Raw genomic sequence first — 12500 nt, 5'->3', positions numbered from 1 at the left:
TCCATGAGGCGATGTTTATAGTGTCCTTTTCAGAATGAGCCATCCAGGAGAGAAGCTCTATTATTGCAAGGAATGAAGCCTTCCATGACAACATCCCCATGGTCCTTCTCATGCAGTAATGCACTGGGGGTGGGGAGAGCTAGAGGACAGCCAATGGGAGCCAGAATGGCAATGGGGGCTCCACCTTCACAGACCAAGAGATTCTGCACAGCACAAACAAAGGACATTTTACAGGAATCTCTCCCTAGGCAGCAAAAAGAGAAATAGACTCCCTCATTGACTAAAGCTTCCCCCAAATCAGTACTCTATGCCCAAAGGTGTTACAGTGAGATAATATCTCAAAAGGTAGAAGACCCAAGCAGTTGGTCAGTCAACAAGCATTTCTCAAGTGCTCACTATGTGCTAAGCACTGGGCATATAAAGGGGGGAAAAACCATTTGTTCCTACCCTCAGGGAACTTACATTCCAACAAGGCAGACAACATGCAAACTATTATGTCCATACAAAATATAGACAGTGTAAATGGGAGGTAACCTCAGAGGGAAGATCCTAATGGAGGGAGGCAAGGGAAACTGAGAAAGTCTAGGAAAGGAAAGACTCTTGCAGAAGGCAGGATGAGAGATGAGTCTTGAAGGAAACCAGAAGGTAGCAGTGAGAAAGAACATTGCAAGCATAGGGGACAGCCAGGAAAAGGTATGGGGAGATGGAGTGTAATGTATAAGGAGTCATAAGAGAACTGTTATCACCCACTATTAAAGCGACCTGCAAAGAAATTCCCATGAGCCAAGGTCTTCATCTCTGAGTCCACGCAGCCCATTGAAAAGGACTTTGGGCTCCTCCCAAAAGCATTCTTTTAGAAGGATAGTGATAGGCACCCATACAGTGTACACAGTGACTATGACAGCTGATGTACAAATACACTGATGACTAGTGTTCTTGATATTGATGTCATGGTTTCTCAGACTGCTGATCTGTGGAGAGAACAGTATTGCTATGTTATGACAGAATTTAGCCAATCTCGGCTGGAAAGAACCTAAGACCCAAGCCAAAGTATCAAGATGAGAGTTTCCAGCCCTCCCCTTTGTTAAGTCTAGATCAGTATTCCCACCCCCTAAACCATTTTCAGAAAAAAATTCAATAAAAAAGATAGATGTTGAACTCTCTCCAACTCCTTCCTGAGGCTGTTCCAGACCATTATTGCCTATTGTTACTTCCTTACTTGCAATCCCTCTACTTAGGTGTCTGGTCTCCAACCAAGCTACCAGCCATCCTGCTCCGCCCTCCCCAACACATCTTCTGCCTAGGTCCACACTCCATGTGGCCCAGGCATCCCAGTCACTTGTAGCACTGTGTCATGGCGCTCTTTGCCTTACTTTCCTCCAGGGCCTCAACAGCATGTTTGAAGTATATCTTGTGGGCAACAACTCCCACCACTTCATCGTCTCCCCCACCTCCATCCAGGGGAAGGCTGACATCCGAATGAGAGTGGCTCAACCACTGGACTATGAGACTGTCTCTCGTTATGATTTTGACGTAAGTATCATCCTGTCCTCTTTCTTTCCCCTTGGGTTGAGGTGGGGACTACAAATTCAGGCAATGGAATACATGAACTCCTTCCTTCCTTAATATCTCTGAGGGTCAGTCCTGGAACAGTCCTGAGTCAGGCAGTTGAAGATACTGGGACAGGTTAACTTTTGCCAAGGAGAACAAGAGAATTTCTGCAAAGCCACACCAATGGATGGTTCTTCATAAGGATGAACAGGAAAGGAACACATTTCTGAGTAATGGTAATAGACCGTCACTAGGATTCAGGAGTTAAATGCCAGAACAGCTCCAAGTTCACCCGCAGAAAAATGCTACCCACTGGACAAATTCCTGACAACATATCAAGTTAAATAGAGGTTGGGCAGCCGTTTCTGATCTTTATGCATAGGCTGAGTAGGAGGTGGCTGACTATGGAATGTGAATTGAGAAAATTACTAAAAGTCTCTTCTAAGACCCCAAATCTCTCAATATCCATACCATCCACTATTAGCCCTCTTTCAGGGTGAATATTATTTCTCCCTGTGATTCTTACTACCCTGGGAAAGACAGGAGTACAGGAGGAAGAGGGGACACATATGGTCATTACAAGATGGCCAAATATGAAGGCACGGGTTACCTGGAAGGGGAAGGGGAGACTGAAGGAGTGAGATTTGAATTCAGAATGGAAAGGGAAGGGTGAGTCAAGACCTACCTCAATGAACTGCATCAAGCCTAACTCTATAAGTGGCACAGCTGCCCTGGAATTCAATAGGACCTGGTATTTCTGGTAAAGCAGGGAAGAGGGCTAGAGAGGACAGGTCTAGAGTCTGGATCTAGGGTGCAGAGATGCCAAGATCAGAAACATAGAGCAGACTCCCCAAGCAGGAACTTGAGTGTTCCCAGAGCAATGCACATGGCCCAGGTTAGGGGTTGGGGAGGTCTCATGATGCCTTTTTTCCTGGAGCCACATGCTGACCAATAAGCAAGTAGAGACAGAAATGCCCACTTTCTCAAGTTCCCTTCCTTCCTTCCCCCACGCTCGGAACCTCAGTAGCAAGATTGCCAACCAAATGCAAATTAGGGAAACTCCACATTTGCTGAACACAAACCATTGGTATATGTCCTTATCAGACTAGGTGATGGGGGTCCAGATGCTCAAATTCCCCACTGGTCCAGTCCACCATCAATCCTCCCAGGCAGGGCCAATAGGTCCAAATGGCTTTCCAGAGAAGCCAGCAAAATCAGCAGTTGGAAGACTGTAAATGGGCCATCACCCCTTCCTGAAGTAGGGTGTGGCAGGTGGATAGAGGCCCAAGAAAGAAAGGTGGGTAGAAACCGAGACCAGATCCTTTGGGCTAAGATGGGTAGATGTTCTTCACCAGTGGTAATATACCAAAGGATGAAGATAAGGATACACTTGGAAGTAGGTGCTCACCCACCCTCTCTCTTTTCCCTGCCTAGATGTTTGCCAATGAGAGTGTGCCTGACCACGTGGGATATGCCAAGGTGAAGATTACCCTTATCAATGAGAATGACAACAGGCCCATCTTCAGTCAGCCACTATATAATGTCAGCCTGTACGAGAATGTTACTGTAGGGACAACGGTCCTGACGGTTCTGGTGAGTCCTCTTGCCCTCCTCCTCAAATGTGCTCTCTTTCAGATGACTATATTTTATAAGGTTGGTAATTAATAATCATTATTATTATTGTATTATTTATATAGTGCTTTAAGATCTGTGAAGCACTTTATAAATATATTATTTTATTCTCACAAAAACCCTAGGAGGGAGGTGCTATTATTATCCCCCGTTTTACAAATGAGGAAACTGAAGCAGACAAAGGTTAAGTGACTTGCCCAGGGTCTCGTGACTAGTAAATGTCTCAGGCTGGATTTGAACTCAGGTGTCTCTGGTTCCAGGTCCAGTGCTGTCCATTGCACAACCTAGCTGCCTCATCCAGCTGAATTTTACTGAGACACCTGGAGCCATCCCTAACCATCTCCAGCCCCCAGTATTAGCACTGACCTAGATTATGTATTCAGTTAATATCTATTGATTGCTAGAGAAAATCTGGTACTCTTCAAAAGACCAGGGCAAAGGTCTTTTTGCAAGGTCCTTCAAAGGACCTTGACAAAACTGAACAAATGGTATCCAAGGATCCAAGAGGAGAATCCCAAAGACAAAGTAAACTTATACCTGAAGGTGATAGGGGAATCTGTCTAGTTGGGAGAGGAGTTTTAACCATATACCTGGAAAAATACCCAGTCACTTCTGGGATAGGTATCCCACATTGGCTAAGGACACAACCCCTAGGAAAGTGGAGGCAAGTGAGAGGCTTAAAAGACCCTAGCCATCTAGAGCGGGTATACATCTGTCACCTACAACCTGTATCACCTTGGACAAATTACTTCATTTCTCTGGGCCTCTGTTTCCTCATCTGTAAAATGAAGGAGCTGTACCATGAGATCCTTAAGCTCTAAATGTGTGATTTTATGGTGATCCAACCTATATTCTTCTCCCTTCCCCATTCTCCCTTACCTTAGAGCCCCAAATTCAGGGGCATATGAATGTGCCCATTAGCTACCCTACCCCCACCCCTAAGCAGAGACAGGAGAATGCCTCTTTGGCTCATGGGGTCCCACACTTATAAGTGTGTTTACTCTACAGACAGATGGTGTGAAACTGTATTGAGCCCCCGGGCGCTTCCCATCTGACAGTTATTAATATTTCAAACAGATGTTTAGCTAGTCAGGCTGTCAGACGCTAAACAATAAGTCTGTGGTTGCCATTGGTTGCTTCGCCTCCCCCCACCCTCTGGCTCTGCCAGCCTTCACTGAGGCTTGCCCCTGCCATAAATCAGCCTGTGCACAATGCCACCCAGGGCCTCCAGACCTAATATGGAATGCTGTTGTATGAGGAGCGTCTGGGGATGGCTGTTGGCGCACTCTTGACTATGCTCAGCTCTGGAGTACAAATTATATTCACTCATTCATTCAGCAGCAAGGTCTTAAGAGCCTACTGTGCACCAGGACCGGTGCTAAATGTTAAGGACAAAAACACAAAAAACAAAACAGTCTCTTCCCTCAAGGAACTTACGTTTTGTTTGGAAGGATTGGGGAGAAACATGCCCCAAAAGTTAAGTACAAAATATCTATATGAAGAGGAGAGTCTGATAGGTGAGCTTGGAACCAAGCCACCGTGTCACTTTCTGGACAGTTCCAAACAATGCCACATGCCCTTTGACCATATTCCTTATCCTCCTCATCCTCTTCCCACCAGAATCTTGGACTCTACCCCTGGGACACTAGGCCGTAATAGGGGAACTTTCACCCTACCTTGCTCAGGACCAAATCACTTTGTCACTTTCCAGTCATTTTCATTGCCACTGGACACATCCTTCCTACCCCTACTACCGCAACGCACACACTCATCCTTCCTCTTCTGCCACTCCCACTTTCTAACTTCCTCTTCCTGTGTTCTGTCCCACCATTAGAATGTAATCTACATGGTAAGTGCTTAAGAAATGCTTTATCAGGGATGGTCAGGTAGCACAGCGAGTAAGAGCACCGGCTCCAGTGTCGGGATGACCTGGAGATCGAATCCCGGGCTCAGACACTTAGCACCCACCCAGAAACACCTGGCCATGTAACCTTGAGCAAGTTACTTAACCCCAATTGCTTAGGGGCAGCCAGGTGGCTCAGTGAGTAAGAGTACTGGCTCCAGTGTCGGGATGACCTGGGGATCAAATCTGGGCTCAGATACTCAGCGCCACACCCAGAAATAACTGGCCATGTAACCTTGAGCAAGTTACTTGACCCCGATTGCTTAAAAAAAATTAAAAAAAAAGAAATGCTTTATCACTCATTCATTCCAAGGGGAAGAGGTCTAGCACTTATGGAAATGAGGATAGACTTCCTATAGGACATGGAATCTTATTTGGTCCTTGAAGGAAGCCGGGGACTCTTGGAGGCAGAGGTGGGCAGAGAGTGCATTCCAGGTATGGATATGGCATCAAGACAGGAAGTGGAATACTGTGTGGGCAAAGGTGAGCAGGCCGATTTGTCTATAACATAAAGTACATCAAGGAGAATGGTGACCTGGAATCAGATTGGGAAGGAATTTAGATGCCAAAGTGAAGAGTTTCATTGTTTTCCTAGAGGTGTTTGGGAACCACTGATGTTTATGCAAGTGATCTGGTCAGACTCGTGCCTCCAGAATAACAATTTGGAAACTGCATGAAGGTGGCTTGGAGGGGGGAGAGACTGATCACAGGGAGGCCAATTAAGAGGCTATTGTGAGAATACAAGTGGATGATGATGAGACTTTAACCTCAAATGGTGACTGTGTGAGGATAGAGAAGGGGACAGAGAGATGTGAGCAAGATTAGGATGGCAGAAATCAACAAGACTGAGCGGTTGATTGGATATGAGGGGTGAGGGAGCGAAGAGTTAAGAATATCTCTGATTCTGGGAACCCCGGCAGTGTAGAACACTGTGTGGCCAGAGGACTCCTCTCATGCCTCAACAACAGGGCTAGAGTTCTGGCCCCTTGACGTGTGCCTGTACCCTGGCAGGAGCCCTGCAAAGGGAGCATGGTGTTAAACATCCTGTAACCACCCAGATATCCTGTGCGACAGAGACACCACGGACAGCTCCTGCTTCCTAGTGAGCAGAGCACTTTCCCATTACTCAGACCTGTGATTTCATCAGAAAGAGGAGCTCCCTCTTCTCAGGCATCTTATTGGTAGCTTATTATCTTAGCAAGGTTCAATTTATGTCAGTAAAGGAGACCCCCATTTGACACTCTTGCCAAGGGCTCTAAAGCATCCTGCAATCAAGTTAAATCAATTTCACTGCCCAGGATGGCCACGATAGTCCACATGTAAAGAACCTGGAGGGTTTAGTGGAGTCCCAGTTCAGTGTGATCCAATGGAATTACATGAAAATAAAAGCAGTTGATGTGATCAGTAGGAGCTCAGTGGTGAGAAAGGGAGAAGGAGGTTCCCAGACAGTTGGTTGCTGGTCAAACCACCCCCAGAGGGCTCTTTTCCATGTGGGACACACCTTTTAGGAACTTCTTCAAGATCAGACATGTCCACTTAACCCCGTTGGCCTCAGTACTCTTATCTGTAAAATGAAGAAGTGAAGGAAATGGCAAACCACTCCAGAATCTTTGCCATGAAAACCCCAAATTGGGTCATGAAGAGTTGGACACAACAGAATAACAACCAGATAGTGGAGATTAGAACATTTTGGCTAAAGCCAAGAGTGAATGGAAAAGAACAATAGGAGACAAGCTTGGGAAGATGCCAGATTGTAAAGGGCCTTGAATGCTAGCAAAATAAGTTTTAATTTAATTTCGTAGGGTGTCGGGAACTGGTGAAAATTTTCTGAGCAGAAGAGTGATGGGCTCAGATCTCTGCATATAGATGCTAATTCTGGTGATTGTATAAAGGAGGATTTGGACAGGGGATGGTGAAGTTGGGAAGATGTCAGCATCCACGTAGCCAGTGATTAGGGATTTTCCTGTGGTGATTGCAGTGAGAATGGAGAGTAAGAGAAAGGAGAGGTGATGTAGGGGTGGAATTAACCCCCAAACCATTCTCAAGTCAATCTTCCTTTCTGTCTATAGAGGCAGCGAGACACACTGGATAGAGTGTTAGCCTTGGTAGTCAAGAAGCCCTGAATCTGGACTCAAGCATTTATTAGCTATATGAGCCCAGGCTTGGAGCCTCAGTTTCCTCATCTGTAAAATGGAGATAATAATAACACCTACCTCACAGGATTGTTGTGATGAATAAAGGAAATAATACATACAAACACTCTGTAAACTTTAAAGTACCACGTATCATCATCATTATTACTATGATTCCCTTGCCCACTCCCTACTCAGGAAGAGAAGTGGGATTGTTCAGGCTGAAGAACTGACTTGGATTTGTCAGCACACTAACCACTGGAGAACCATAGCCCACCCCTAAGATATCCCCTCTGGCTGCTGGGGAGCCCAGGATCTGCCTCTAGGGTACAGATAGCTTTTCTCCTGAAGATTTTGAAAGAGTGAGGCAAGGCAACCCTTTTATTTATTTTTTTTTTGCTTTTTTTTTGGTGGGGGAAGGGCAGGACAGTTGGGGTTAAGTGAGTTGCCCAAGGTCACATGGCTAGTAAGTGTTAAGTGTCTGAGGCCGGATTTGAACTCAGGTCCTCCTGACTCCAGGGCTGATGCTCTATTCACTGTGCCACCTAGCCGCCTCAAGGCAACCCTTTTAAAGGTTGCTCTGATGAAACCAGGCTATACCCAATAGTGAGAACGCTCATTGAGCCAGGATAGAGGTGCCCCCACTACCAACCATTGTAGTCAGTTTCCCAAATGAACCTGGCCAGATTATCTCTTCCCTTAACCTGAACAACGAAGGAGGTGACTTAGAATAATGGAAAGAAAATTAGATGGAATCCCTTGGAATCATTAGCTAAAAAAGACCTCAGAAATCACCTAGTTTAACCACCTCATTTTATATGGGAGGAAACAGTGCCAGAGAGATGAAGAGATTTCTCTCAAAATTATACAACTAATTACTGTGTTTCCCCTATAATAAGACACTGTCTTATTAATTTTTTTGGAAAGAAAAACACCAGAGGGCTTATTTTCAGGGGAGGGCTTATGTTGTCCTGCCTCAGCTCTCCTCTGCGGCACTGCTCTCAATGGTGCCAGCAAGCAAATCACTGGGGAAGAACAGGATGATGCACTCACTCACTGCTGCAGCTCTGATTGGATGCAGCTCGGAGCGCGGCGTGCGTTTCACGGGGGGGGGTAGTGGTACCCGAAGAAGATCGGGTACCACACCGTAATGTAGCGTGTAGTGCAGGGGATCACCTTCACTACAGAAGCAATCTCAATAGGGCTTATTTTCGGGGGAGGGCTTATTTTAGAGGAATCTTACACAGTAAGGGGAGGGTTTATTTTCGGGATAGGTCTTATTATCGGGGAAACACGGTAGCAACAGAGTCAGAAGTAGATCCCACATCTCAGTTTCCCCATGTGTAAAACTACGGAGTTAGAATAAGTGATCTCTTAGAACCCTTTCAAACTTTTAGGAGAATTATCAGAAAAAGCATCTATGCCTTCTCCAGTTCCACCTACCCCACTTTTTCAAGACTTGCTGAAGAAGGGCAGCAGCTCTGTTGGAGGAGATCAGGAACCTTATTGACCATGGTTCCTTTGAAAATTGCAAAGTGATGAGACTGATCATAAGAGAAGTCCTAATATGGGGAGATCTTTACCGATTCTAGATGCCTCAAAGATGCCCCCCCACCCCAGGCTATCACTCAGGGCTGTTGAATGACAGAATTCTGGGCTGTCCTGACTGTGCCTCTCACCCACCATGGCAGCTCCCTCAGGGAGCTCTTCCCTTGCATGGGCAGCTCTGGACAGTCAGTCAGTCAACAAGCATGAGAACCATGCACTAACAGCCAAGGTGTATGTGTGGGGGGGGAGGGGCTGGGGTGGTTTTTCTGAATGACATCAAATGGCAAAGTCATGATGGACTCCCTAATGCTATGTATCTTGCTATCATGGCCCCCTCGGCCCTTCCTTTGCAAGAGCACGCAAGACATATGATGCCCTCTCTTCTGTGGTGCCATCCTTTGCCAGCCTCCCCTTCTTAGTCTCTCTCCCTTTGTCCAAATCTGTCCGATCCAAGGGAGGGCAAACCCCTTCCTCTCAGCCCATCTGCCTGGAAGTCGTTTGTCCCATATCTGGAGAGATTGTCTGACAGTCCCACAGGGTTCCTGTGAAACTGGCACCTGCCTGAGGGGGAGCAGCAGGAAGGGAGCCCTGGGGTGGAGGAGGGGCTGGGAGGGGCTTCCAGGATCTGCCTTCTTCTAGTCAGGGGAAGACTTCATCATTCTCCAGGCTTCAGGGGCCCTCTCTGCAGGAACTGGGTGCTCGGCAGGGTCTTCATGGGTCTTTGGGAAGGAAGAAAAGGAGAACATGAAAAATCAAGGCAGAGTCAGGGTTAATAGATATTGACACAGTTTTTATAGTATTAATAATAATAGAATTTGTATAGTGCTTTAATTCATTTGATTCTCACAGCTCTAGAAGCTAGTGTTATTATTGTCCCCATCTTATGAATAGAGAAACTGAGGCTGGGAGATTAGGTAATTTGCCCGGGTGTAATGTAATGCCAAAAGAAGGCAACTTCCCAGGTTCAAAATACCAGCATAGGTGCTCTCTATTTTATTCAGTGACAAACCAAGAACAGAGAAGATCAAAACATGACATCATTCAAAATACAGCATTTACTAAGCATGATTAAATAATCTCCAAGTACTACCCCACCCCAGGACCTTCCAATCATTCAATCAATTACAAAGTCTCTGTTCTAAATACTTCTCCACCCCTAGGCTATACCTTAATTAAGTCCACCACAAAGCCCCTCTTCTCAAATGGAGATTAGTTTCCAAACATAAGGTCAAAAGTTCCCCACCCCTGGATCACAATTGAATCTACCCCAGAGTTACATCAAGTTTAAACACAGCACTTAATATCCAAATGGAGGTCTTTTCTTCATCTTGACACGAGGCAAGTTCCTGGGGAGACAAGGCTTAGCAAAGCCACAAGGTACATTGCCAGTCCCTTCATGAATTTATCCTCTTTAGCAAAGCCCTCTCCCAGGATTTCTGTAAACATACAACAAGAAAATCCTTCTTCAGGGCTTCTGAACCAACAGAAAGGCTCCCAGACCCCTGCAACAACAGCACTGTCCTTCACCAGTGGACAGTATTCATTCTGTCTGCAGGACAGTCTCCAGACCCCTGCAACAACAGCACTGTCCCTCACCAGTGGACAGTATTCACTCTCTGTCTGCAGGACAGTCTCAGGGCTTCTTAGTGAACAGCCAGGTTCCAGGACTTCTTCAACAAAAGGACTGTCTTTCACCAGTGGACAAATCTGGCAAAACAACATCAAAACAGACAGACAAAGTACCAACAAAACAGCCATGTCTCCTCAGTCCTTGGCAGCTCAGGGGGCAGGTCTCAAAAGTCCAGGGCAATTCAAAGCGGCCACCAGCAATTCTCTTAGTCTCTCTCTCTCCACAAGGTGCTGCTTCCAAAAAGATCTTCCGCCTCTCTCTAGTGTCTCTCCAAATCTACATCACCAGCTCCTCCCAGTTCAGGACTTTCTTTTCACATCAACAAGCCCATCCCACAGGTGGGATTAACAAACTCTGGGTTTTAACACAATCAATTTGAAAACCAAGCCAATACAGGGGAATCTTTAATTGCCATTACTATCACACCGGGTTACACAGCTAATAAGTATTTGAGGCAGGTTTTGATCTCTTAGTCTTCTTGACTTGCCAATGAGCCACCCAGAGGCCTGTGTTGGACTTGGAGGTCAGGAAAGCCTGAGTTTTGAATCTGGCCTCAGGTATTGAACTGGCTATGTGAAGATGGGTGAGTCAGCCTCTCTCAGCCTCATTTTTTCCTCCTTATGTTGTGAGGATCAAAGGAGGTGATTTAGATACAGTGCTTTGTCAACCTGAAAGCCCTGTACAAATGTCTTTATTGTTGAAAAGGTCCTCAAGGGGCTTCCTCTGGTCTCAAGCCCTCCTTTGCCCCATCTCTCTTCTTTTCTCCTCATATTGGGATAGTTGAAAGAAGACTCTGGAGGCTGGAAGGAGGCCACACATGCAGCCAAACTTCAGGGTCGTTCTTACTCACAGTTGAGTCAGAAGCTTGGGAGACTCACGCCCTTTCTGTCTAGGGCTGGTTCTTTGTACCCTGAAGCATGTCCCACAGGCCAGATCTCCTCCCTGCATTCACAGCAATTATAGTGGGCAAATTTGTTTCTTTCGAATTGGAAAAACCAAAAGATAGTTATGCTCAGTTCATAATCCCACTCCATTCCTTAAAGACCAGGCTTTCCCTAATTATCACAATTTGATAGGAACCCTTGGCCCTCTCTCTCCTCCCCTCCCCTCTCAGCTCCAAAATCAGCTTCTAGAGAGAGCCTGCCTGCTGAGTGAGTCAGAAGTCACCAGGAACATGACCCTTTCTGCTCCCTACACCCCCCTTTCCCTGCCCTGCCTGGGCTCAGCTTCTTCATGGGGCTGTGCTGTTCTCACACCTCCTCCCCACATCCACTTAATTTTGGGTAAGGCCAAGTCTTTCTGTCTCCTTCACTGCTAAAGGGGATGAAGTTATAGCTGCTTGCTCAGGGACTGTGAAATTCCTTCTCCCTGACCTTTTCTGTGATGTTATTAAAAGGTTTCATGGCCAGTTGTTTCAGAAAAAAAAATTAAGAAAAAAATAGAATATTTCAATATCTATTGAGAGCAGGGGCAGGATCGCCAGAGAATGGCTTCTTTCCTGCTTACTTCTCCCTCCCCCAGTCCCTCACCCCCACCTTCAATTACTCTCAGGTGCTGCCCTTCCTAAGTCTGGAAGAAAAAATGGGTTATTTTCAGGGATTCTGTTGTTTAACACCAGAAAGGGTCAAATCTCCCCTCACTAAAGAGACAGAAAAGGTTGGAAAAGGATGAGGTGTGTCTAGGTAACAGTTAATCTGAAAAGGACCTGGAGACTTAAATAAACAGTAAGCTCACAATAAGTCAACAGTATAATGTAGGAGATGAAAAAAATGAATATGATTTGAGGCTGAAAGGAGGCATCTGGAATGCAGGAGGTGAGAGAGTCCTGCTACATTAAGTCAGGCACATAACAAAGGATTGCTGCTAGTTCTGGCTGCCCTATTTTAATTTTTTTTAATAAAATTTCATTTTTTTTAAAACCAACAAATATCTGACTTCTCTCCCTCCCACATCTCCCTCCCCTATTGAGAAAGGGATAGATGACCCATTACAGACATACATTATTGAGTAAACAAATCTCCCCATCGGTCGTGTGTGTTTGTGTATATGAGTGTGTCTGTGTATGTGAGTGTGTGTATATGTGAGTGAATGTGTATGTGAGTGT

The 12500-nt window shown here is 45.8% G+C and overlaps 1 protein-coding gene across 1 annotated transcript in view; it reads left to right on the top strand.

Annotated features, from left to right (window-relative positions):
• Positions 1-12500, top strand: part of CDH23 (cadherin related 23) — a 620897-nt gene that overhangs the window by 377092 nt on the left and 231305 nt on the right. The window contains exons 12-13 of the mRNA XM_069071099.1: positions 1384-1533; positions 2986-3144. Coding sequence (XP_068927200.1) covers positions 1384-1533; positions 2986-3144 — 309 coding nt within the window. The remainder of the gene's footprint in view (positions 1-1383; positions 1534-2985; positions 3145-12500) is intronic.

Source organism: Petaurus breviceps, unplaced genomic scaffold (genome assembly GCF_028583685.1).
Source record: "Petaurus breviceps papuanus isolate PSGF00001 unplaced genomic scaffold, PetGlider_PUasm1.0 90825, whole genome shotgun sequence".
In the NCBI taxonomy this organism is placed as follows: domain Eukaryota; kingdom Metazoa; phylum Chordata; class Mammalia; order Diprotodontia; family Petauridae; genus Petaurus; species Petaurus breviceps.
The sequence above is the reverse complement of the archived record's forward strand: the minus strand, read 5'-3'. Positions and strand labels throughout refer to the sequence as shown.